General features: G+C 43.3%; 1 protein-coding gene across 1 annotated transcript; it reads right to left on the bottom strand.

Moving 5' to 3' along the window:
- Window positions 1-2,482: 2,482 nt before the first annotated feature.
- Window positions 2,483-26,644, bottom strand: ZNF652 (zinc finger protein 652). The gene is made up of 6 exons (XM_074562460.1): window positions 26,310-26,644; window positions 9,181-10,326; window positions 5,660-5,807; window positions 5,251-5,366; window positions 3,863-4,007; window positions 2,483-3,401 (listed from the first exon to the last, which is right to left on the bottom strand). The coding sequence occupies exons 2-6, from the start codon at window positions 10,087-10,089 to the stop codon at window positions 2,887-2,889; spliced, it is 1,833 nt and encodes a 610-aa protein (XP_074418561.1). The 5' UTR covers window positions 10,090-10,326; window positions 26,310-26,644; the 3' UTR covers window positions 2,483-2,886.
- Window positions 26,645-27,671: the final 1,027 nt, after the last annotated feature.

Genomic DNA, 27,671 nt, shown 5'->3' with positions numbered 1-27,671 from the left:
GAAACATTTGAGCAACACAAACCAACCCTTTAACTTACTAACTACAGGAACGCTGATACAAAACATCATGCTCAGTTTGTCGACATAAGCAGTAAACACGCTTGATAACATTCCTTAGTGTTGCGCAAATTCCGTAGAAGGTGTGCACGCCAATGCAAATTCGTTAAGCAGAAGTGAGAAGCCACAGCAAATCTCAACTTTGGATTTCCTGCCTTTTGTAACAGCCAGTTTCCTTTTCTTGCTGAAATACGTACTCTGTAAGGTACCACGTTGCCACGCTTTTAGACCAGTATGTCAGCTTTTGACAGGTTTGTCCCAGATCATGAGGAGAATCTGCTGACATCATGTCACACTATGACACTGTTAAGCGGGTCAGATCGTTTAAATCTTCTCCCACAGAAAGGAAGGTCCTCGGAAGGAAAATATACAAGATGCATCATTGCTGTGAACTAAATAATAGAAAAAAACTGTCCCAGATTTTAGAATTCTGAATAGCAGCCTAATACTGTAAATTTATTGAGAAGAAAATCATTTTGCAAAACTGGAATACAACTGATTTACCAAGAACTTTTTTAGCATTTAAAAATCATTTAATAACAGGCCTGACCATAAAATAGTGGCACAACAGAAACGTAGGTTGCAAATGTGACGTGGAATGCATAGAACCTCCGGGGCGGACCAGCCACAGTAAATACAACAGTCATAATCATGAGCGTAAATTCACTTTCATAACTGGCTTTCTCTTCTAGAAGGTAAGAGGGTGCATATAAATATTATGGAGAAGACATTTAAAAAACATTGTTTTATTTTTCAGAAATGCTGGAAGGGGTTTCAGCTCAGCCAAAAATGAGAAGGTTTTTTGGGCCGAAATTGCCCTTTCTGGTTCCTGAAGTTTCCTATGCTTGTTATGAAAAAACCAACATTAATGATTAGGTGTTAGAAAACGGTGAAAATCATCAACTAAGGAGCTAATTCTCAACAGACAGAGGACATGGCGTTTCAAAACACAGTGCTTAACAGCATTAACCTCGAGGAAGTAATGCTAAGAAGAATTTCCACCATTTCTGCTATCTTGAAAAAAAAAATTTAATCCCATTAGCCACAAAACCCCAGTTCATTACTGAGCAGAATGGTAAGTCCCACGTCTGCCTACGAGGATCTCTGGATATATAGTCTGGTGGGATTTAATTTCAAAAGCAGCACAGAAAAGCAGGAATTTTAAGGAAAAGAGGACTTACAGTACATTGCCTTGGGCCTCTGTCTTCACTGAAGGTGGCAACAAGATCCTAGATTGCATAATGCTGCTATGTTTAGTTTTAGTTGAAGAGAAATACAAACCTGAAAAAAACAGCTACTCACTGGTTAAAACAGATACATTTGGCATTCCAGCCCGCCATCCCTGCACTAACTTGTCATTTCCCCCTCATTGCCTCCCAGGATTATGGAACAGTGACGTGCCTACAATTCAAAGTCTCCTATCCTACGACTGTAGAACTCAGATTTGCCAAAAGTATGACTACGACCCCTAGAAATCATCCCATAATTTTATGCACATTACATTTATGGGATAGAGCTTCACACGGTACATACAGTGCTATCAGCATTTTCTTAACAACGCAACTGAAACACCGCCGTCTCATTCAAACTTCTCACTCTTGCGATCGACCAGTCAGAAACACCACACTTACGAGCTCGCTTGATTCCCCTCTCCTAACAACTCCAGGAATTCCAAAAAGCAATCTGAAGAGCAGCATTTGAGATGATCCCCAACTTAAATCATACCACAAGAAGCCATTAAAACCGGCTCTCCTACAGAAAAAGATGCCTGGCTGACGCGAGATGCCCCTCCTCCTCGCGTGACTCTCTGCTCCCCAACTAGCAGGTCCCTACGCGCAAGGGGTTCCCTTTCTCACCCATCTCATACCTCACTCCAACTATTAAGAAAACCCGTGGAGCAGGAATACAGTATCCCAACGGCCTTGTCCAAAATGCTTAAGAGAAACATAAGGTTAAAAAAAAAAAAAAAAGCCCTAATAAAATAAATTACGTAAAATTCTGAAATCAACATCACTTTTGAGGCAACCTTTCCAGAGACCTCTTGGGTTCCTTTCTTCTCTGAAGCACCTTTTAAGTTGTATGGTTGTAAGAATAACTTTAACTATAGAAGCTATATGCATCTTTTAAGAATCACATTTTGATGATTATAAAAATTTATCTATTATACAACATAGGTCCAGCTACACTGAAAAAATTACACCGCTTATTGAAATACATTTCATTTTAGAAACAGACTACTAAATAGGTCTATACAAAAAACTCTAAAATAATTTCTGTAGTAAAATAAAGAGTGTGTTAGGAGAGCTACACAAACAAGAAATTTTTTTGTCTTTCTTTATAATGCTCAAATATACTGTGATAAGTGGCTGGCTCACTCCATAGCCGGCACCAAAAGCTGAAAAGAATTCATTACGATACACAGTGATACAATTAATGCTCTGTATTAATCTCACAGCCTTTCCGATTAGTACAAAGAAAACCAGGCCTATCTCCTCTTTGAGGAGAAGTCCAGGATATAAAAGCAAGCATACCTCATCAGCTGATATGAAATTATAAAATTCCACAAGTCTCAGTATCTGAAATTTATAAAAGTCACCAGTAAAACACAAGCAAAGTGGGTTCAAGTCCTGTTGGTTCCCAGGTTCAAACGAGCGCTGCTGATCCAAAACAGGGTTTCCTTGTTTGTTAACTGCATCAAGGGAAAAATTAGGACCGTCTGCTGGGGCTAAGAGAAAGACCAAGATCCTCACCAACTAACCCTCTGTACTTCCACGAGGGCACGTTTCCATGTGCATAAAATGGGAAAAGAGCTGGCAGGAAGCAAAGATGTTAGTGGTGCTGTGCTGAACTGTTTTTTTCTGCCAGGTGTCGCAGAAAGTTGTCCTCACTCTGGCCTCTGTGATTTAAAGGCTCACTCTTAAAAAGAGCCGGAGGAGGGGGTAAATGAGGAACCGGGGGGATGGGGAGATGGTGCGGATGGTGAGGATGAGGGTGTAGGTGAAGGTGGGAATACGGGTGGGGAATGGGGCGTGGAGGAAGCGTGCTCACGGGGTTCAGGTTGATAGGTGGAGTTGGGGTGGTGGGTGTGTTCACTACGGCAGGGACTGTGGTGGCAGGAGAAGTCGTGGACAGTGGGATCTGGACAGCAGTTGACACGTTGGCGGGGCTGGTAACACGGAAGCACTTCTCCTTGTGTGCCTTGAGCATGTTGGAGAAGCGAAATCGCTGGCCGCACACATCACATGGGTAGGGCTTCTCCCCTGTGTGAGTTCTGCGATGCCTCTTCATGTTTGGGCGGCTGGTGAAGCTCTTCCCACAGATTTCACAGATAAAGGGCTTCTCTCCTGCCGAACACAGATAGGGCAATCGGTTAGGCACAGAACATCTGCTAATACTTACTTCAGCATACTTATGCAAACAAACTGCATCCTACCGAAGCTGCTGTGACTGCTACCTTCAGCAAACAGAGAGACAGTTGTTCCACACAAGTCCTCCGTCTTTATGAAATCCTCTCTCACCTTTGGATTTTGACGCACGAGACAATCTTTTATAAGGCTTTGGCAAGGGGTTCCTTCAGACCAAAGTAACAAGGAAGTAAGCCTAACCTCTTATTTTCCCCCCACAGTGAATCACAGGGCTACAGACAATTAGATTTAACAGCAAGGTAACGTATTAACCTTTCCTGTCTCATTTTATAGGTTGGATAACAGTTTTGATCCCAAATTCCAAGGAAGGGAACACAGCTAGAAGTCCGTGAAAGGTTTTGTCCTGGAGGTACTCGTGCTTTTCTTTCAAAAGTTCTTACCAGTGTGTGTTTTCATGTGCTCATCAAAGTACTGTTTCATGTTGAAGTCTTTGCCACACCACTGGCACATGAACTGCTTGTGCCCAATGTGGATGCTCATGTGGGAACGCAGCTGGTACTTGTACTGAAACCTCTCATCGCAGTTCTGCAACAGAAAAACAGCAACCCACGATATTCAGGCATCGCACAGCAGGAAGCAAGTCCCGGGACAGCACTCACACGTACGATGGGAATACCATCGTATTAAATGGTATAAAATTTTTATTCGTATAAAGAATAGCCGAGTTAATACACACGCAGACCCCCACAGAAACGCAGAATTTACATTATTTAGCAAGCGCAGAGCTTGGTCTGTACTAAAAGGCCTGCTGGCACAGGAGCCTTGGCAAGGAGCGTGGAATAGTCACAACCTTCAGTTGACACAGCTGTTGGCAGAAGCCCGGCAGAGACAGGGTTATGCCAACAGAAAAGTGCTTCTGTTGGCTTAAGGTACCATTTGGAGGGTTTGCAGCTTTGCCAGCGATCTCTGCTGGACTACGGCATGTCTCCACTAGAGGACTCTGCTCACACAGCAAAACCAACGGCAGCTCTCTGCAGCAGGCCTGTTTTTCAGCAAGCCAGTCTATTTTACAGCTATTACTTATTGGCATGAGGCAATTTCCTTCTCTAGGAGTTTTATCCCCAAGACTACCCTGGCTGCACTACCACCATTACTACTACATGTCCAGCTGAGCTCTGCCTCCATCATGTGATACCCACAAGCATCCCCATCAGATGACCGAGACATTATCTGCCCCAGACGTATGACTGGGTAAGTCAGTCTCATGGGGTCTCCTTGCCGGGGGCAGGCATGAAATGACAACCACAAACACACGTGAACGCACAGCGAGATGCTCAACGCGATCCCAACACACACACACACGGTTCAAGAAATAGAAAGAGAGAGCACTCTCTTAGATCTCAAGGAGGTTTGCAGTGAGGACGATAGTTTTTCCCACAAGTGAAAAATCAAGCAGTAATTTGTTTATTTTCACTGTCGCCACTTCTATCTGTTTCAAGTTACTAGGCAGGACAGGGAGGATTAAAGCCATTTGCATCAGGCTTTGCTATGAACACCGAGGGAAAGCTAGGATTCAAATCCTGCCGTAGTGTGTACTCAGAGAAAAAAACTGACAGCCAGCAGTAAAAGCAAACCAAATACATCCCCGTTTGAACTGCTTCTAGGTGCACTCCTGCTGTGCTCTTACATGTAGAAGAATTTCCCCCAGATTTTTATGAAACTACATCTCATTTACAAGTCAGTCAATTCAGCTTCCACCTACTGACAGCGTGACTGGTTTCATACTTTATGCTCCCATATCTGAACGCATTAACAGTTGCTGCCTCACCTCACATCTGAAAGGCTTCTCTCCAGAATGCTGTAGGGAATGTACTTTGAGAGACATACTGCGTTTGAATGATTTTCCACAGGTTTCACATGTAAATGGCATGTCCTTCGTGTGTGCTGCAACACAACAGTACATTAGAGAGGGTCATTCAAATGCAAACAGTTCTTTAACCAATTTTTTCCTCCAACTCTAAGCAGAAAAATTATTACTGAACAGCTTATGCACCTATGTACAAACACACGTATTTTGCTTGCTGCCCAGGACTACAGACTTGAACTTTTTGCTGAGGATAAAGCTCAGCCAACTGAATTTGCCTTATTATTTTTCTCTTGAAAACAGCAATTAGAGTTAAGCATCACAAAGACACATTATGAGGCAGAACCAACAGAAGCATCGATCAATAACTCACCAACCATATGTTTCCGCACGTGGGCCATGGTGTAGAACTTTTTTTCGCAAATCTCACAAGAGAATTTCTTTTCTGCATATCCGTGGACAATCTTGATATGTTCATGGAGGGACCAGAGCTTCTTGAATGATTTATTACAGGAAACGCACTGAATGAATGGGATAAATAGAAGGAAGTTTAAATTAGAAAGATATAGCGTTTCAAGTTTGTGAGTTAAGCTGCGTATCTTCCTTTTGCACGACAAAAAGAAGCCCAAAACAAGTCAAAATGCTATATACTGTCTCAGACTGCACTTCAGCTTACATTTACTGTTTCACAGATGAAACAATTACACTAAGAGAAGCCAGATCAAGCAGGATTAGAGAGGATGTTAACACACTGCATTTTGGTGCCACCTGAAGAGCACCGCAGCCACTGCACTAACATAATTCCGAACCACAGCAGCATTTATAGGTGGATGCAGCCCTCAAGGAGCTAACGCAGAGAAGACAACTGCACAGGCACTGATGCTGCCGGCGTGGGAAGAATCCAAACCCGAGAGAGGTGGAGACAGCCAACACCACCACGTCCAGCCCTGGCTTTCACAGGAGCACTGTGACCCCTCAACACTGCAGGTCTGACAGCCCGTGAACTGGTCAAAGTGGCCTCATCCTTCTCGATGGACACAGGAGACACCTTCCATCTTGCAGCTCTTGACCCTGTGGAGAGTCTGGAACACAGCTCATACAGCAAAGCAGGTTGTCACCTCCCTCTTTCGTGTTCTGACTCTTCAATTATTCATTGCAGTAGGTCTAAAATGACCGTATCCAAACAGTATTTTACTCTCTTCCCACAACTACTGTGGATCCTCCAGAAAGTCAGCGGTGAGCTGGATCCACAGGCTTTCACGCATCTCTTTTTTCCTCCCCCAATAGTCGGTTCTTGCTAAAGACTTGATAAAAAAAAAATCCTTGCACAATTTTGAAAATTCCAGAATAATCCTAGTTGTGAAGCTTGACAGCAGACACAGATGTGAGGATACCAAGTCATTTTCAGCTTTGAAGTGACAAGGAAGGAATCGTGTCTTGTTATTTTTTGTTAGCTGTTGGGGTGTTTGGTGTATCTTTGGTTTTCTGCCTATCAATTCTGCCAATCCTTCCCTCGACGTAAGAAGGGCTGTATGCTCTTCACTGCAGAACTAGCAAATACTTAAATTGTTTCTTTTCTGTCCAGGCAAGTTATGCTGCTTCCACAGTGCTTGCATCTCTGCAGGCTTGGGAACTCTGGTACATGCTCGCCACGTGGACTCCAAGGAGAGCCTCTGCCTCTGAAAGTACCTACTTGGAGGCATGTCAGGAACAAACTGTGGTCTTTGGGGTGAAAAAAACCAAACCTAGAGAATAAAGCAATGCTAAGAAACCAACAAAAATCCTTTGATTGAGGGTTAAGCAAGCCCTTGAAGCAGTCAGTCTACAATCTAATTGATGAGCAGCAGCAAGTAATTAAGTCACTAATACTGAGAGCTACTACACAGACAGTCTAAGAGGACAACAGAAATTCTGTGAAAGCGCTAATTTTGAAAGGATGAAAACCAGAAGTTACCTGGAAAAACAGATATATTCCATCACTTAGATGAAAAATACAGAGAGGAGCCAGCCACGTTTATCAGTTCAATTACCACTTACATAATGAAACCATTTTTTTTCCTAGACAAAGCTCCATATCCCTCTTGACATATTAAACCCTACATTAATGTAAAACTTTCATATCCCCTTACTCCTTTTGCCAAGTGTAATAAAAACAAATTAGCAGGCAGCTGTGAAACACATTCCAAATGTTGGGACAGACAAAAATTATTGCTGAATATATGCTTATACTGAGAACTTGAAGAGGACTAGCAGCGCTCCTGGCACTAGAAATATTTGGGAAAATTTCTGGACCTGATTCTTCTGGTACTGGATATAAGACACCATTTCTACAACTTATTCTTTTCCTATAACTTTTGGACATAGGAATGTAAACCCTCAGAAGTATAGGGGTGCATGGATTACAGGATGCAATACCACACACAAATTATTCATGAATCCCTATTTAAAGTCAAAAGATTTTATGCTGTGAATGAGCCACCTGGATGATAGGGCATTCCTTAAATTTACATTTAAACGTTCTCTGCCAAGCTAAATCTTTGAAGGTTTTATTTCAAAAACTGCAAGGAGATACTGAAATGTTTATGCATTTTACTAACTACGCTCAAGGTTCATTATCTTATATTTTACTCCTTCCTTCAGTCTTCCTCCTATGAGCTGAAACATAAGGAAAAATAGCATAGCGTTATATAGAGCTGCAGTTGAGTCTTACAGCACAGAGAAATTGCAATAAATAATTCAACTGTCTCCCACACAGTGGGAACCGAATACCAATTCAGTTGAGCATTTAAGCAAACAAACAAACAAAAAAATCTTAAATCTTTCTGGCAAAACTCATCGGACAAGGCAAAAAACTCGTTGCCCTACAAACTCCCAACATTTCGGCTCTGCAGAGACTGAACTCCAGCTGCTTCACGCTGGCAGTGGGATTATTTCAGAAGTAGGTGGCAACGCTGTGCCTAGTTTAACAAGGCAAAAAAGCACGTTCAAATCGCCAGATAAACCAACAGTGCCCCCAGTTCCATGAGAACATAAATGCCTATGAGCAAAGTACAAACCACAGATGAATCAGAAACTCTGAAACTCTTTCCACAACTTAAAACTTCAAAATGGTTTTATTACAACACAGGCTTCCATTGTTGTATAAAATTAAAAGCTGCAAATCTTCTGGTGAGAAAGGCCAGAGATCGTTATATTATCAGTGAGATTTACGGAGCTCCGTTTTGCACTGGGAAAAGGGCAGGCTCGGGAACAGATTTACGTGAATTCATACACTTCCATATGCATACATGAACACTACTGGAAATTACTTGTATAAAATTATCGCGGTAGGATTTTAAAAAAGTTACATTTTAACACAAGTTCAGATCCTGACTTCACTAGTTTCTTTCTCACCTGCTTGCCTCTCCGGTATTTTACAAATTTCTGATTCCAGGATCAGCAACGTGCCGTAATTCCGTTCTCCCTTGAAACCTTACCTGGACATACTCTGTGACTGAGTTTCAGGACACTGAAACACTTTGGACTTTAAAGCTAGCAATAGCTGCAGGTGCTCAGCACCTGAAGGAGAAGCGTTTATCCTGTCAAGTACTTCACTGCAAATGTGCTTGTTTTCAGGCCAGTTACTCTTGCGTCTGACATTTGTTAAAGCAGCTTTGCGTTTTCCCCAGCTCGTAGTTAAACACTAGAGTAACTCTGCTAAAGCAGATGTCAGTTGTACACTCTGTTCCCTGCAATTTACTTCTTTTGGAAGACACCAAAGTGTTGATACGTAGAGACAAGGTCTGGGTCAGGACCTGGTCTGCGCAAAAGATTTCCCCCTCTGAAGTGTCCACTAGCTGTATCCAGGGCACGACAGAAGGTATGGAAATCTGGCAAGCAGGTGAGCAAACCTACCTGGATATTTTTTTCACAGTCTGTTTGCTGGTGAAGGGACAGCTCACTTTCTAGAACAAATTTCTTCCCACATTTGTCGCAGATCTGCATGCGCCTGTGAGTGACGTTCATGTGCTTCTCCAGGTACCAGCGTGTGTTAAACACCCTGGGGCACTTCTCACAGGTTAAAGTCTCCTTCTCTTCACACTTTGATTTCTGCACAGGTGCCTTGGGCTCCTTTGCAGCTTTCTTCTTACGCTTGGGGGGCTCCACACTCTTTCTACGACCCCTTGTAGTTCTGGGTGGTGGGGAAGTTGTGGCTGCTGCAGCAGATGCAGCTCTCCTTGTTCTCCTTTGTGCAACACTAACTTTTTCCACTCTTTTCTCTTTTTTCTTCTGCCTCTCATTTTCCTCATAATCATTACTGTCTTCAGTGGCCTCTTCCCCACTGTCACCCTCCTCTTCCTCACTGCTGGTCTTAAGAACAGCAGTCTCTTTGGACTGGGAGGGGACACCCTTCTCCCCTTTTGACACATTTAATGTTTGGTTGTTAAGGTTTACCTCTACTATAATCTGCTCCCTTTTGTAAGTCACTTCATCTTCCTCCTCTTCTTCCTCCTCAGAGTCGTCAGAGTTTTCTCTATCTTCTTTCACAGCCCGGACCTCTCCTACCGATCTGTTCTCCCTGAAATATGGCTGCTCCTCTCTTTCATGGAGATGTGGTTTACTCATTTTGCTGTCCACCAACACAGAGTAAGGACTTCCTGACTCTCTCTTGTATACTTTGGTGGACAGATCAAGTTCCTGGCTGGCACCATGATAGAACGTAGGTGGCACTTGACCACGGCGACTGTCCTCTTGCGCCATCCCTGCTACATGCGCGGCACAGTTTTCAACCAACTGTTGGCAAGAATTGGCTGTTTGACTCATTTGGGGGGCCCTGATTCATTGAGCACCTTTAATCCCAGAAAAACAAGTAAGCAGCTTTAAATCAGGATGGACTCTCAAGACCGACGCCTGTTCCATCTACACAGAGTGAACAAAATGATTCTCTGCTGGTGTTTAGCACTGACGTGTAGGTCACAGAATTCTGGTATTATGACAAGAGCAGAGCAGTAGTAATTATTCTTCTGGATAAAGTTGCCAACGAACCGTTGAACATTTTATCTATAAAAAACAACAGAGAAAAAGTCAATTAAAAAAAAAAACCCACACTAAGATCGTCAGCAAATTGTTTTGAGTTTGTACAACTGGAGTAAAGCGCGGGGTATATTATCTATGAGCTGTATCTGCTGGGGGTGGAGTGTCCTATAGCACTGTCTCAAGCAGAACTGACAGTTAGGTACAAATACACACACCTTTTGTGGGGATCAGAAGTGGTACCAGACTCCTGAGATAGGGAAAATCAAGGCAATGAATATTCTCCGCCTGCCAAAGATCACTGCCACCTGCCTCAGCGCTTGGCCAAGATGCTGATCTGCGTTTCTCCTGGATTCTCGGGAGCACTGATGGTCCCAAAACTCTGCTCTACTCCCATACGCCTCTCCATCAAACCAGGGACGTACCTACATGGAAATACCTCTTCTCCTTCTGTATCTCCCAAAGGGATCCCATCCTTACCCAGAATGAGGGCCTATTATACCAAACAACATTCCATTAACGTAGATATGCATGAAGAATTTCAATGGAGACATTTTCAACTTGCAGCATTAAATCAGATTAAGAACACTGTGTCCCCTGCTTGTTTCCACCTCACAGATCGCTCATACAGCCTCTTGATTTAAGGCACTTATTCTTTTGTCTCATTCTCCCTTCCCCCAGCTACTTATTCCTCAATACAGTAGCCAAACAATATTACATTTGCCCACCTAAATTTCACTTGCAGTTATCCAAGTTGGAATTTGACCAGGACACTGTTACTTCCTCTTGCAAAAAACCACCACGTGATCCCTAATGAATACAAGTAATCATGCTCTCGCATCTGTTTTTCACCGGACAATTACATTTTGGTAGCAGCATATTGCAACATCAAGCCAAGATTTTTGACTGTGCAGATCAAATCAGAACTACATTGGAACTCCTGGCCAAGCAGCCTGTGACTAGAGGGTGCAGAAGAGGAGAATTAAGGACAGCGCCTCAGAGACATCCCATGACTTGAGAACAAAGAAGGTCCCTAACAAAAATGGATGGATCGAGCAGCTAAACATGAAGAAAACCAGATCCCCACTACTGCAATTGGAAAATTTTCTTGAGGCTGTAAGCTTGGGCTAAGTCCAGCAGACAGGTATAAAACACTTGGAATTCACAGAATCATATGGCCGTTTTTATTAGTAGTATTCTTGGAGCAACAATAAAAAACAACCAACCTAAAGCAGTATTACAGACACGGATTTTTATGATAATTTCCTTCCACATCGTACCGAGTTAAAATACTCTTCACACTACTAATGCAGTAACTTCCATCCAAACATCTTTTAATACAATTTATATATTATAGTTTTTATTTTACTCTTCCACCAGAAATTTCCCCCTTTGAAGTGAATTTAATTGAACAGGAGATGAATCTAGCAATGGTCTCGGTGGTGTGAATAATAAAGATGACTGAACTCTGTCCTACAGTCTTTGTGAAGTGACACGCTGGGGAAAGAGACGGACCAATACCCAGTCATCCGATTACTAGCACAGATTCTTGAACGGTTCCCCAATATTTCCAAATGCCCTCAAAAAGTGCCCTGAAGACGCCCAACAGAGCGACCCACAGCCAGACTCGCAGCACAGCAACAGCGGGGTCTATTCCTCGCTCCATCCCCAGCAGGGTCTTGGGTTCCAGCTTCCCAGCTCCACAGTCAAGGCAGGAAGACCAGCGCCAAGACCCAACTGGGCGGGGAAATGCGTGGAGACGGGCTGTTAACATTGGCTTGTGATCACAAGTAATATTCAGATGGAAAAGGTGGTAAATAATAAAATAAACCGGTTGCGACTTCAAGCCAAAATTAACAACCCTATACCCAGGAAGGCCCTTAGAAAGCAGCGAGCATGATGAAATCCACCGTTTAGCTTTCCCTTTAACAAAATTTAATGAATTATTCAGAAGCTCAGAAAATCACGATGTCATGTAGAAAACGATACCCGATTATTTCCTCAGCATATTAAGCTACTCTCAAGTTGCAGGAGTGAATCAGGAAGGCTATCAGAATGCTGCTGCTACGTAGTCAGAAAAAGCAAAAAACTTGTCATGAAAAGGAAGCTTTACCTCCACCCACCCTCTATTTACTGCACGTCAAAATATTCTCTTTCCATATCCCGCGTCATTTCACCTCTGCTCATTTAAGGGATATTCTGTATAATAAACCCCTTTGTATGAACACAGTACCACTTCAAATGAAAAACAACAAAGGGGCTTATTCTGAGTTATCAAAGCTATTTGGTCTTAAAACCACTTCACTCTGCAGAATCAGTAACCTACTTTCACTTTGAATACACCGCCTGCTACCCTCAAGGGACCCGCAACTTTCGAACAACGCTACTTAACAGTCCAACAGCTGGTAAAGCAAAGCCCTCCTTATACACTCAATACCAGCAACGCACCACTACGCTGCTGACGGTTCTGAGGGATGGTAGTTTAAATACCGCCCAAAATAATTTCAGAGAAAGAGTTTTTTCCTTCAGTTTCTAATCCCAAAGGTAAGAAAGCAGCATTTGGTTTTATTTTTGCCTTTTTTTTTTTTTAAAAAGACGAATCTGCTTTTTTCAAACCTGGTGAACTGCTTGGGCTCACAGAGTCCATTTCAGCCATACTACAGAAGGGAGCGATACAGGTTCTGATTAAAACGCAAAAAGGATACACGTCTCAAAGCAATTTTTGAAGAAGCTTATCGAGATGTAAACCTCCGGAATAACTGTATTACGAGCATAGAATGAACATATGAAGTTCATGCAACACTTAGTAATGACCAAAGATCATAGAAAAAGGGTTTGCAAGCCTAAGACTATTAAAGGCTCCAACCCAGAAAAAAAGTACAAACAACTTGCAGACAAATGTGTAGGTGGAGGAAGCATGTGTATCTGGGAGCAACACTTCATACGATGCTTTCGCTACTTCTAAAGAAAAACCGCATTTCTTCACATTATCTGTACTAAAAATAGAACAATTTATAGCAGAGCGCGCTAGCACAATTACCTGCCCCAGCTCGGGCTCAACAGACGCCTTGAAATCAGCACAGACCAAGCGCGATATACTCTGAGGTTAATGACTTTAAATTACATGTCCTTAGTTTGTCCTCAGAGAGGGACCAGCTTGACAGTCTGGCTATCTCATATTTTCGTCTAACCTGTGCCAAGGACGTACGATTTGAATTCTGGCAAGCATCCACCAGAAGCAGACACTGTGTAAGAAGAAAAAAAAAAGAAAATGCACTGCTGCTTCCAGCTTTTGTAATAAGTGAAGTGGTTGCACAGTCATTTCTGCGTATCGAGGCTCCCCGCAAGCCTCTGACCCTGCCTGGCCCACAGCTGTGTGCCAGCTCCACAGATGGACACTCCACTGCTCATTCTTCCTACCCACACGTTTCTGGCAGCTCCCAGAAAAAGACACAAGAGGCACTTTGGGGCACTGCACAACCAGCGATGACCCCGCCGCTCCTCATCAATGCGGCCTAATTTTTTTTTATTTTATTTATTTTTAACCAATTTAATTGCTGCCCACGGAATGTTATCAAAATTAGCTCTGAAAATTGACAGACGCTGGTATAATTCGCCTTGCTGTAGGTTGGCAAGTCTAGGAGTATTGCAAGCACAAGGGCGATTTGTCCACAGGCACAAAGACAGCACTGTATCAATCTATTACTTAATCAACATCTGGAAGTTCCCCCACTCTTCCCGGATAGCCATAAGGACCAGAAAATGCCTTTAAGAAAATACCCATGCCTCAATTCACAAATCAGTGGCATTTGCTTGTGTAAGTTTTTTTACACAAACCAGAAGGAAAAAGAGGAAGAAGGGTAAGAGCTTGGGGCTTTCCTGCAGCTCACCTACTTCTTGCATGAAAAGCAAATACTATAAAAAAAAAAAAGAGAGAAAAAATAGTCAATGTAGAACATGACAAATGCATTAACTTCTTAGCCATCCATTATTTTCTTTCTTTGTTATAATACAGCCTTTTCAAGACAGGTACAGAACATAACTTTTTGGTTTTATGAGCCACTTGTACTAGATTTCACTTCCAACTCGGTACACTACAAAGTGCTCGCAATCTTAATACAGCTCCCAAGACAAAAATGCTTTCGCACCCAACATGTGGGGGAACCTGCGCCACAGCACCGAAATACCACACACCTTATACAAGCATCACAAATAATTTGCATGCTTCCCTTACAGCACAAGACTTGTAACTTCACATGAGACAACCCCCAGAACTTCTTCTCCCCCTCTTCGGTTCAAGAGCAGACAGATTTCAGCAGCTTTTTAATGGATACAATCAAGGGGCATTGCGGGGAACGAACAGATTTTCCACTCTGCCTTTAGGTATACAGACCACTACACATAAAAGCAAGTTCAATGAGAAAGTCTGAGCACCTTGAAAGTTGAAATTTTCTTTTCCATAAAACAAGACTTCTCTCAGACTGCAGTTTAACTATAACTGTGTTATAGTTAAAGGCAATGCCATTTTGCATATGCATTAACAACCTGAAGTTTTTAAGGATCCTGGATGCCTTTCAGTTTGAAGCTACAGCTCCATTAAGTCCTGGGGCAACCAGATTTGCACGCAGTTTACAGGTGATGAAACAACCATGTGCATAAATAAATAATTTACATTATTTAAGATAACACACCAATTTCAAACTAGTCAAGAAGCTGTTGAAGAAATTACAGTTGGAACAGGACTAAGGCAGTGCTTGCAGGTGGGGGGGATTAATTAAATACAGCTCCAACATTATGCCAAACCTGGGACACATTACAGCCTGGCCACCACCCGAATTTCTAACCAAAACTGGAGCGCCGGCTTCCCTGCTTCCCTTCTACTCATCAGGTAGAAGTTTCTAGTATGGCTAAATCCTATGTGAATTCAGAATGCAAGTGTAGGTCAACCCTTTCAAAAGAGCAGCATCATTTAAAGTTAAATGCTTTCACCTTACTAGTCACATTATTTGGATACAGAAGCATTAGAACTATGATAAACTGGCACATGTGTTTATCTTAAAGCGCTGATAAGAGAACGCATCGTTCTGGTATGTATAAATGTAGAGGTAAATAAGAGTGTGATTTTTGCCTTTGCTTCTGTTGATATTAATCAGTGTTATCCATTAATCAATTTCAAGTTAGCATTTTATCAGCAGGCAGGACAGAAATACAAGAAAATGCATCAGAAAAATATAATTTTCATTGCACAGATACCCCTTAGCTTTAAGTATACTGCCCAACTCAAAGTTCTTCTTTATTTTCCTAAAAATAACAAAACACTAATGCTTTCTCACTACAACTCCGCTCCTTAGGTAATGTGAATTCTGAAAACCGTATTAGCAAGAAGTAACTAGAGATTGAAACGTGAAAATACAAAGTGCTTGAGTAAAATGGTCCAGTCACCTACAGCTCAATACAGTAGCAATATTTCAGAGCACATGAAAAAAGAAGTTTCAATATCCTTGCACAGTTTGAAGAACAGGTGCATGAAACAGCACAGCGCACAGGCACAGCGACTCCCAGTCAGTGGGAACACACATCTGGTACAAGTTACATCATGTCAGCGGAGAGCAATCAGGGCTATAACACAAGAGGGAATTATTTATATCCTCGTACAATCACTCCTTTCTTGTGCATCTCAGCTGCTTTATATGCAAAAGCACTGAAAATATGTTCTTAAGTGCTAAGTTTTATCTCAAGACAGAGCCACAGTCAGCACATCCTCACAGTTTTTGCATTTCTTTGGGTAAGTACTCAAGCCTGCCTTTGCCCATGTAAATGCAAAAGAAAAAGACTGACTGGTACTAACGATCCATTCCCTCATCTGCCAGAGCACAAGGGACAGCTCGTAACACCCACCTCAGAGATGGTATCTGCAATAGGTTCACGCTCAGCAGAGCTACAAAGGCAAGGAGGGAAGGGTAATCCTATCGCCTGCACCAGCGGGACACGCACTTTGGGAATACGGTGTAACACGGCCAGAGGATATTCAGAAACGGCTTTCACAATTCCTGGGACTCTTCTGTGAAAAACAGAGAAAATCATAACTCTCTTCTTTTCACTGCAAGCTCTCAATTCACTTGAAACAGATTTTCCCATCAACTCATATAAAAGATCAGACATAAAATGGTGTGCGGCACTGTGCCTTGTATTTTGGTGAAATTAAAGCTATGCAACATATTTGGGCATCTCTGTCTCAAATGGATTAGTCTTGGTACAACTAAGCAAACCGACACGCACATCATAAAAACCCAACAAGGCTGGCAGCAACGGAGAGTATTGCAGGCAGCCTTGGCAGGGAAACAAAAGACCAGAGAGTGAATAAATACTGCCCAATTCGCCAAGTAAAGCTCCGGGCAGAAGTACGTATGGCGGGGTAGTATATGAAAGCCTGAAGATGCAGTACAGCATCCAGACTGTCCTATCTTCCAGTTATTTTTTTTCGACCATTCCTAAAATAATCTATGATAGGTATCTTGCTAACTCAGCAGGCAACATATTTTCACTGTATGGAACCTGGCTATTTGCCTGTAAGTATTTAACAGTCTAATGGAAAATGAAGCAGACCATACTTCCAATTCCAGAAAGACGCCTTTATATAATATCCTGCAGCTAAAACGTAAAAACTATGATAAAAAAAAATCTCCAGGCTTTTTTCCATTTCTTAAGATGAATTATTTGGCTGTATCTAGAAATCTGGTTTGAGGGACAAAGGCTTTCAAACCAGTGATTTCCAGAACTGTGAAGCTGGAATTTTTTCAAGCATTATCTCCACAGAAAGTAGTTTAAGAGGTTGCCATTTCAGAATTCAGCAGCATTATAATCCCTCAGCTTTTGCAATAAGCTGAAGGGTTTCTATTGGCTATGAACTAGTTTTAGATATGCCGGCCATAAACCTCAACATTTTTCTTTTACTAGGCAAAACCACCTTGAAAGAAGTTCTAGTACACCACGACATACACTCAAATTAGAAGTCTAAGCCCTTCCTACTACCTTAAATATATAAAAATTAAACACCTGTGACTGAATTAGGAATTCAAATCTATTGTTGTGTCTCATCTGTATCATTCAGTGCAAACAAACAGAAAGCAAGATTAAAACAAAACCAGGTAGTCGCCACTTAACAGTAGTCATTCACAAGTATACACCTACCTTTCCCATTTATTATTTTTCTGTAATTGTTTGATAACTTGAAGACACACAGATGAGGCAAAAAAGCTTTGTATGACCACAGTAAGGAATTATCTGCCCCTTCAAACTGTATACTCATCAAAAGATGTGCCAGAAGTTCAAAACTGCCCACTGCTATGATACTGAAGGGCAATTGTTGCCCTCATTAGCCTGTTCTTTGTTCCAAATCACTTTTTATTGCCCGGTTTTCCTCTTGTTCAGCAGCTAGATTCCCTTTTGCTTTAAAAACTCTTGCTTTCATCATTATCTGCTCACATATCTTGAAGACTAGTAAAAACTTCACTAAGATTTTAAACCATCGATTTATATTCAGATGCCAGTGATGACACTTCTTATAAAACATCATTAACCTATTCTCAGATTGCAAACGATTGCACTAACAATATAGGCTACAAACAAAGCCATATGAACACAAAAAGGAAATCTAGCATCAAGATCTGTACTTCCGTTTCCCAAAGTTAGCATTTTTCCTCCCAGAAAGGAGGAGTGGAGAAAAACCCATTAGATGCGTATCTGTGTCTTTGAATATGTAGATGGCAATCAGTTGAGAGAGCTCAAAAACAAATGTAAATGGTCTGTTCACAAGGTGAAGCTGACAGGTATAGCTCCCACCTGGACACGTATTCTGGAAGAAAGGTGTTTTTCCTCATTTTCTTTTCTTTTTTTTGCAAGAAATAATAAACTTTTATATCCAGAATAGGCTTACGTCCTCTCCTAGCAAGCCTTACAGGAGACCTTTGCAATATGCAGGACGGAGGTAAAAATTTTGTGTATTTTACAGAAGGGTTCAGTTTAACTGAACTCACAGACAGGTTCAGTTGTTGATCAGCCTGTACATCACAGCTCGGAATGTGCTCCTGTACTATTTATTTTTTATGCTGTTACAACGGAACATTTAAAATAATCTCATGTGAGCTGAGTGTGTGCTGTTACACACACACACACTTTACAGAGTCCCTCAGTCACAGCTTAATGGAGTTTTTGAAAAACATTTTGATTTGTTTTCAGTCTATCAGTTTATCTCAAAAAAACCTGCTAAATATTTTGGAACTTTGCTGAGAGTGGTATGTAGCAGAAAAAATAAGGCTTAAATAGCGAAATCTTCTTTGGCCTCGTGGAAGTGTGAATTTGATCTCTCTAAAATAAAGTCTGTTCTTCTCACATCATTGGAATGTGCTTACGGATAGGTTCAACATCCTCTCCGTTTCTCATTTAGAGCTCTTTACGCACTAGATAATTTTGACTATGAAACCAGCAACGAGTTTGTAAAAAACCTCCATAGCAACAAGAAAGCTTGCACCAGCTGTGCCATGTCCCCCGCGCAGCGGCAGATGCACTCACGAGGAGCGGGACTCACCGCGCTCTCGTACCGGTCAATGCTGTGCTGATGGAGAGTTCGCACAAGGAGCTTTCCCTTCTCTTAGTATCTCCTCCTCTCAGCCTGCCCACAAAAACACACCTGCATTCGTCTGTACAGTTTCAGTTTTGTAACTTCGAGCAGCATTTTAACTACTGAATCACCAAACGCTACTCGGATCAAGCCCAGCTAACCTTGCAGTTAATACAAAGACAATATGTGTGTTCATGCAAGCACAAATCACCAGCAGAAGTTTAAGAAATCTGGTGTTGACAAAGTCTAAATGTGCCAATACCAAAACTATACCATTGTAAGCATTTTCTTGTTGCACAATGTCACAACGCTCCTGTAAACCCTGAACAACCATTCGCTATGCTGATCTTCCACTATCAATTACTGTCTTGTTTTGAGCTACTGAATCTTCTGAACCATTACACACAGAGTTTGTTTTAGACGCACAACATAAACTCTTGGAAAAACAGACCGTCTCGCTTTTATAATATTTACATGATTTAACAAAGCACATTTAACAACACACAAATTTATCAGCTTTCAAAAAACGCTAACCAAGTAATAATACTTCAACAGAACTCCTATTTGCGCATATTTCATATCTGCAAGTAGAAACTACCTTCAGTGCGCTCCCTCCCGTTACCAGAGTTAGCCCTGGAGATACGAAGCTGTTCAGCCAGTCTGTGTGCGATCAGAACAGCCCCTGTACCACGGCGGCAGTTCATCTCAACCTTCACACGTTTCACAGGTACAGTTCTCAAGCATAAATACTCTTCCCACTGATACAGTGGGTTTTATTCCCAGTTTTTCCTCTAATTCATTATGCAGCTATGGACATCTTATCTCCGCTTTGTATTTAAATTTCCTTCTGGGCAAAGTGAGGACAATCATCAACTAAGGCTCCTACTTGTTCATTTTAATCTGATCTAAGTCTGCGTGGCTGCCAAAGGAGGCAGTACGCTCTCCCTATTTATATGCCAACGCTGGCATTCTTATGGTTGCATGGCGAGATGCCTTGGGAAATCAGTCTGCCTGGAAAATAACCATTCCTTGGGATAAACATCCAGCTCGATCAGTTCTCTGAACCAGCTCACTGTGCAACTTCGTGAATACTACCATCCATTGTAAGATTTTGCTTCCTGAAATACTCAATTTGTTCTACAGGTGCAATCTGGCTTTAACCATCCATAAAACACCAAAGAAAGAGAATCAGAAGCACAACAACAACTTTCTGGAAAACATCTGAGGATTATGTTTAAGAATTGAGGTTGAAAAAATCATGTACTTTCAAGAACCTGTAGCAAACAGGAATTTTTCTCAAATGACTTCAGCCTTTGAGTAGCTCATGCTTTCATTTAAAAGTAAGAAGTTCTTAAAGATAATGAAAATATTCTTAGATATGAGAGCCCTCTCCTTCCTGACACATTATAATCTAAACCCACAGATTTATCCTAACAGCAGCAGGATCAGAGTTACAGGCTTCAAGTTAAATTCACATCTTGGCAAAGGTCTGAACGAACTATCACAGAAACCACCTCAGGACCTACCCAGTGACGCACAAATTCCAAATCGCAGCAATGAGATGCTGTCTATACAGCAGCCAGCAAGTTTCACGGTGAGAGAGAGAACACTTGAAAAAAAACCCAAACCCTTTCTTTTCCCTCTTGGCAAAAAGGAACAACGCTTACTCAGCTCCCTAAGCAAGACAGGGAGTAGCATCTCAGTAAGAATCTCAGTCAGATTGGGGTTATTCATGTGAAGGGAGGGTGAGAAGGGAAGACGAGTGTCCACTGACAGCAGGGATAATTAACTTCATCTTATTGTCTGAATTTAAAGTGCTTGGAGTGTGGGATAATAGAAGTCGGTTGTGCACAGGAGAGATTATGTTAAATGATTTTATAGCACCATAAGTGGGCTAGGTAATTTATCAAAGATAAGTAGAAGGTGGGATCCTTCATCAAGAAATCTGCAGGTTAGAGGAAAAGCTATGAAAATCTAAAAGAGAAAAAACTGACTGGTTTAGGAAATAAGTTTAAAAAAGGCAGTAGAAAACAGTGTAATAAAGAAAGAGTAGGGTGAGGGGACATCAAACAGGAAAACAGAATTGGAATGAGTTTAGAAAGGTACAAGTGAAAGAAGAAAGGTGCAACAAGGTACGTGTTAAAACATAACTGCCTGGCAAAAAGTTGCAATTAAATTCAGAACATAATTTTTCTCAGACCTTTAAACTGCAGTCAGCATGGCATTTCACTCTGACTAACAGATTTTGTCCTGCAGCTAGTAAGTGTGAAATGAATGATTCAAGACACGCACTTTACAATAAAGCAAACTAGAGATTCTCAGCAGCCATTTTTACTATTACATGACATGGGCGATGAAGATTTATTAGGAAATGTTTCTGTCCCTGCTAAAGACTTCTGATTTCACATCTGTATACCACAACTTGTATTTTCATAATGTCGAGCTGACTGTCACCATGCATTAAACACCTATCCCAACACGAGTCCCTCATAAAGTGACATGCAGTTAAAACATGGGAAATTAAGCACAGCGCATGTCCCTCGACAGGGCACTTAGAGAATTTACTACAGCGAGAAAGCACACAAAATATACTGAGGGATGGCAATGCACCTGACCCCATCATTTATGTGAGACCTCAAATTTGCTGGCCTGAAAGAGAAAAGAAAAACATGGGAAGTTACTGGAATTAAGGATAGAGCTCCCAGCGTTGTACAAAACAGAGCAATTTGTTAGGAAGGACAGAACCAGAAAACCTACAGAAGTATGAGCAGGAAGGAGAGAGAGAGAGAGCTCCTTCTTTAAAACATATGTAGCAAAAAATATCTGCATCAATCAGAAAACATAAATATGCCTCTTCAGCAAACGTCCAAAAATATTACAGTGACACAGCTAGTTGACACAACTTGCTACGTGCTATGATACTGGACACTACCAGCAATCAGGCTTTTCCTTGGAAATAATCTGCCTTCTACCATTAAAATTCACAGTTGTCACTGTATGTAATTCGTCTTCAGACAGCACTATTAAGACACGTTCCATAATTCCCTTTTCATCACATAAGCACTAAAAACGCTTAAATAAGCGTGACCTGCAAGCAACTGTGTAGTTCAGAACAGATTTTTACTGTCTTCCATGAGACTAGTCAGCCATAGGAAAAGCAAAGTTCTAGCAAGCTTTCTGCACCTGCAAGATTCAGCTATGCTCCAACTCAAATATTTGCAACTTTTTGTGTACAACATTCCCATAAAAGAAGGTATGTGGCTCAATGGATGCTTGTCTGTACATTTTCAACTATAAAACTTTCTGCTTGTAAAAAAAAGAAAAGCTCTACCACCTTATCCTACCAGGCCATCTGTCTTCACAGCGGTGCCACAAATATTTCTCCAAAATTCCAGCTGAAAAACTTTCTGTTCACTTGTATTTAGTACCTGGGACAGAATGAAATGGGCTTAACAGGTTTTGTCACAAATGTTGATATGGATCCTAATTCCAGTAACTTATCTTCAAGCAGGGCCACTCTAACAGACTTGTGATTCATTATTACATTCCTAAAATCACTTTTCCAGGGAAAGAATCAAGTTTCAAAACTTAAAAATACACAAACGAGAGGGCAACACAGCATAAAGTGCAGGTAATTGCTTAGCATAGCTAAATGTTTCTCTTTAGTGAAAACTACTACTCTGAAACCTCCTCAGGGAAGGGTGTCTGAAAGTGTCAAGGAAACTAATGCAAGCTGCTCGTCTTAATGAGTTTAAGCTGCTGGCACCAGAGCTACCGCCACAGTTTCACTCCCTATGCAATTGTTTTTCAGGAGGGAGGAGCAACCTAAAAATCACCAATTTAACATCACTTGGAAAATTAAGCATTTGTGAAGGTAATTCGGAAATTAGATATTAGAAGTTTAAGTTATAATGAATGTTTCAACTGAACTAGGAAAGTCTGTTATGAGAGCTACACGAATTCTATTTAAGAGTTATGAGCAAACCCCACCCACTTTCCAAAATACTGAAAATGAAGACCCTGCAAAGACCCAAGATGGTATGTAATTTTACTCACACTCATTTATAAGGGTGTTTAAACAGAGTTTGCAACTTCAAGGACAAATCTTACTTTTATTAAAATGTTCTTAAAGGCATCAATTTTGTCACTTGTAGACGAAACAACCTTTTATGTTAACAGAGGTTATTTAGACTTTTGATACATGTAAGCCTAGTATTTACAGTGTAAACAGCTGGAAGTTAGGCATCTAGATCCACAGAAAGAACAGGTTAAAAACTACACATTCGTACTGGAAAAGAGTCTGAAATAATTCAACCATGCTTCCTCAGCTTGAGAAAGCACAAGACATTACAGGGTGATGTCAACTGTAGACACTATCTGCTCACTGACTGCATTAATATTTAAAGCGTATAACTTCATGATAATAAAATGACCTCCACATAAAAATCCACGTTTTTTCTAACTATTTTGGGGGGAAAACCCCAAACTTTGGTATCCTAGGATTCTGAAAAGACAAATAGCACATATTTAGCAAAATGTAAACTAATATTGTTTTAAAAAACAAAATTACGTTCTTTAAAATTTACTTCATCTTCCATTTAGAAGCCAAGATCTGGATCTTGTAGGGAGAGAGCTGAATACATTAAGAGATGAGCTGTTCTGTGCTGTAGGAATTTAACCAAGAGAACGGTTATAAAATATTTTAATACAATAATAATCTATAGAATCAGGTTGTTAGAGAACATATCAATCTTCTCAATTGGTTGGTACTTCCTTCCAATTATGTCTCTCTTTTTCACACGGTTAGAAAGTAATTTATTCTTTGATAAGGGATATTATAGTGTGCCACAGAGAAATAGGTCACTGATGACATGTAGTTTTGTAATCACATTAAACACACCTGTGCCTATCTCAAATACGCTATTGGTACACCACTCTTCCATTAGGCACCGATACAGCACACGATATCAAGACTGGAAGATGGGATCTTGTTTACTGGAAATATCTATTTAACGCAGTTGTGTGAATTCAAAGGATTCTTCCCAAGTCGTTCTGACATGGACACATCCAGCTCTAGGTGGCACGCCACCAGACAAAGTCTGTTTGATCTATAAGCAATTTCTTGTACATATAAACTTTCCATCTTTATATGAAAATCCACCTCTCGGTATGAAATTTCCATTCTATGATTCTGGCAGTAAGAATAAAACCAGAACACCCCAATATCTTGCAACACAACCTGACAAACTGCTTTTATAATTTAACTCACATACGTACCAAACCATTCATATAAAACTGCTGAAGAATTCCCCCTCCAGAAAACATCAGTTAAAGGCTTCCTGTATCAGTATCAGATGAGAAGAAATAGTAATATTACCAAGTAAGTTCCTTAAGACGAATGAACAATAGCCTATAATGCCAAAGTCTCTTTTGATCATGTAAACATTTGAAAGGTTTTTTTACAAATATTACAAATGCTAAGCCACAGAGCATTTACTGGTCTTCCCAAATACACTGATTTTGATTACTGCAAAGAATTGCTGATGTAGCTATAAATACTAGTCACCAAACACTAGACAAAATTATAAATAAAATCTCAAGTCTCTGACATCCTATTAAATGCAGTTGCTTAGTTGGAAAAAAAAAAAGACATCATGATTTTGCACTTCTCTTTCAAACACACACTCTCTGAAAAAGCTTTCCAAATTTCTACCCCTCAACTACACACATTCACACTGAGTTTACTCTATATCTCAACTTTATTATCAACATCTAAATTTAAAGTGTTGGCTGCCTGGGGCAGGGATGGGATTCTTCATCCATTCAGCACAAGAACCATAGTGCAAGTGCTTGATTAACCTCTACAAACCAGAAAAAAATGCATCTTGCATGCAGGTAGAGAGAGAAAGGGGTTTCAAATAGGTACCCAGGAGAACACTAGACCCATGTAAAGGATGTAAGTTATCTGTCACCATAAAATATTAGGTCCTTTTTATATGAGATTTTCCTACTCCACAGCCTTTTTAAGCACACCAGTGTCCATAGTCCTGTAATACGCATTTTGTTAATACACAGCAGACACCTCAAGAGAAAGAGCACCCAACTTCCACAGGCGAACAATCAAGCCGCAGTCAATCAGCACGGTGGCAAATCAAGGTGCACCAGACCATCCTTCACAAATCAATGCTCACGTGTTACATCTCCTTTATTCAGCGCACACACACATATCCCACCATCACTCTCCTGATTCACCGCGCATACACCACTGTCAACAAAGCATGTGCCAGTTGCCATTCCCAGAACAATACAGCTCAGGTCATCCCCTGAAAAGATAAAAATGCACATTCCTCACATCCTTTATGTCTACAGTACTTCCCTCGCTTTGACTTAAATCACTTCTACTGCACAAGATGCCAAAACTCAGTTGTGATAAAAGATACTTACACAATGCTATTAAGACCAAAGAGATACACTATCTCGAAGCATATCTTTTCATTCTAACAATACCTGTACCAAGACATCCACACGACCGAAAGTTGCACAGAAGGCAGTTAAAAATCAAAACAACCAAAACCCCAGGGCACACAGGGCGCAACATCTGTCCTGAGAGCAAAGGGAAGGGGAAGATATCCAAGCAAAAGACTGAAGAAGAGAGAAAACATCTGATTTTTTTTTCCCCCCTTTCACACACCTAGACCCAGAACCAGCTACTGGAGGAGGTAACACCTCATTTCCTCACCTACCCACTGACAACTCCAGTCCCAGAAGGGAGTGTGTTTAAGAACCGCGTCCCTTCCTAACGATCGCGGACCCCGCATGGTGGTGGCTGCACAATTACCGGGTGACAAGGAGGAAGGCGGGGGCTGCCAGCGGTCCCCACACCTCCATGCCCCCACTCCGCGGGAGGGGGCTGGGAAGCAAAGGCAGAAAGCGGCGAGCGCCGTGGAAAGGCGCTCCAGCACAGCCAAACGAACAAGGATTTATTTATTCCCCCCCCCAACTCGCTGCGCGCAGCTCACCTTCCCTCCCCTGCCCCATGCAGGTGGCACAGCCCCTTCCCCGCGGGGTGCAGCGGCCGGGCAGAGCCCTCGGCCCCCCGGCAGCATTCCTCCCGCGCCCGCCCCCCTCCTCCCGCCGAGGGGCTCCGCAAGCTGCACCCCCTCCGCCCGGGGGGTGCCCTGCCCGCACCCCGCTCCCCCGAGGGACTGCGGGCCTGGCACGGCGCTTCCCGCCCCCCCCCGCCCCGCTCCCTTCTAGGCCGGGAGGCGGCTCTACCCCGCTCCCTCCGTCACCCACCCCCGGGCCGGGCCTAGCGCTGCTCGGCGGCTGCGGCCAGGCCCGAGGAGAAGGGAAGGGGGATCCCCCAGCCGAGCGGGCGGCCCGCACTCACCCAGGCCGATCCCCTCAGGGCCGCCCCCGCCGCCTTCCATGCCGGGCGGCGAGGGGAGGGGGGCACCAGGCGAGGCGGCGGAGGGCGGGTGGAGGCGAGGCGGGAGGGCGGAGGGCAGGGCGGCCGGGGCCCTCCCTCTCTCCCTCCGCTCGGCCCCCTCAGCCGCCGCCGCGGCGCTCGAGTAGCCGCTGCCTCGGGCTCGGGGCTCAGGCCCAGGCCCCGCCGCCGCCGCCGGCGGACGCGGCTCGCGCTCCCCTCGGCCGCCGCCGCCGCAGCGCTACGTGGCCGCCGCCGCCAGTCTCGCGACTCCGCCGCGCGCACGCGCGGGCGCGCGTGCGTGCGGCGGGCGCGCGCCGAGGAGGTGGTTGCCGCGCTGAGATGGGGGGGGAGCGGAGGGAGCGCGCGCGTGTGCGCGAGCGGGGGAGCGCGCGCGGGGCGGACGGGGGGGGGGAGAGGGGGGACACCCATAGGCTGAGGGGAGCGGCGCGCGGCGCATGCGCACGCGGGCTGTCGCCTCCCCCCCGCCCTTCACCTCAGGCTGCGGAGGGGCGCGCGGAGCGCAGGTGAGGCGCGCGGAGGGGGGGGGGGCAGCGCATGCGCCGGCGCCCCGCGGGGCTCAGGTGAGGCGGCGCGCGCGGGGCGGCGGGAAGGCGGCGGGGGGGGGAGGGCGCCGGCTCCCCTCAGCGGGACCGACCGTTACTCCGCTGAGGTAATTAGAGAGGCCGCCCTAATTGCAGTCAGCTGAGCCGGGCATGCTGTGGCGAGCGCTCCGCCGCGCTGCGGCTAACCTCGGCCCACGCCTCGCCGTGCTCCGCGGGCACCGCCGCCGCGCCGGTGAAGGCCCTTGGTCGCAGCCCGGCAGCCGACGGAATGATGGCCGTAATGGGGAACCGGGTCGGTGTCAGGCCTCGGGGCCCCGCTCCTCACGGATAAAGGGGGATAACGCTTCACACGGCGGCTGCGGCCTCGGGATGGGCGGCGCTTTGAAAGGGCACTGTGCCGTGTAGGGACAGAGCTGCTCCTCAGGAGCCAGGTAAGAGCTTAAGAAGGGCCTCATCAGTGAGGCCCTATCTGATTTACAGTAGCCAGAGAAGTTGATCGCTTCTGTCATTATGCCAAGCCCCAGCTCCCACTTGTTCAAACTTTCCTCTCCCCTTAAAATACTAATAACTACTTAACTCTGGCCTGTGGTTTCTTGATTACACCCACCTGCAGGGCCCAGGCTGATGTATGAGGGAGATGTGACAAGAAGTAAGTATTTGTTGCTGGTAGAGCTCTCTGTTGGTGGCACGTATAGGGCTCATAAAAGCAGGCAGGGAGGGTCGGGGCTGCTGTTTTCCAGGCTGGCACAGCATTTCGCAG

This window comes from Larus michahellis, chromosome 18 (assembly GCF_964199755.1).
Source record: "Larus michahellis chromosome 18, bLarMic1.1, whole genome shotgun sequence".
Taxonomy (NCBI): domain Eukaryota; kingdom Metazoa; phylum Chordata; class Aves; order Charadriiformes; family Laridae; genus Larus; species Larus michahellis.
This window is presented reverse-complemented; position numbering and strand designations above follow the sequence as displayed.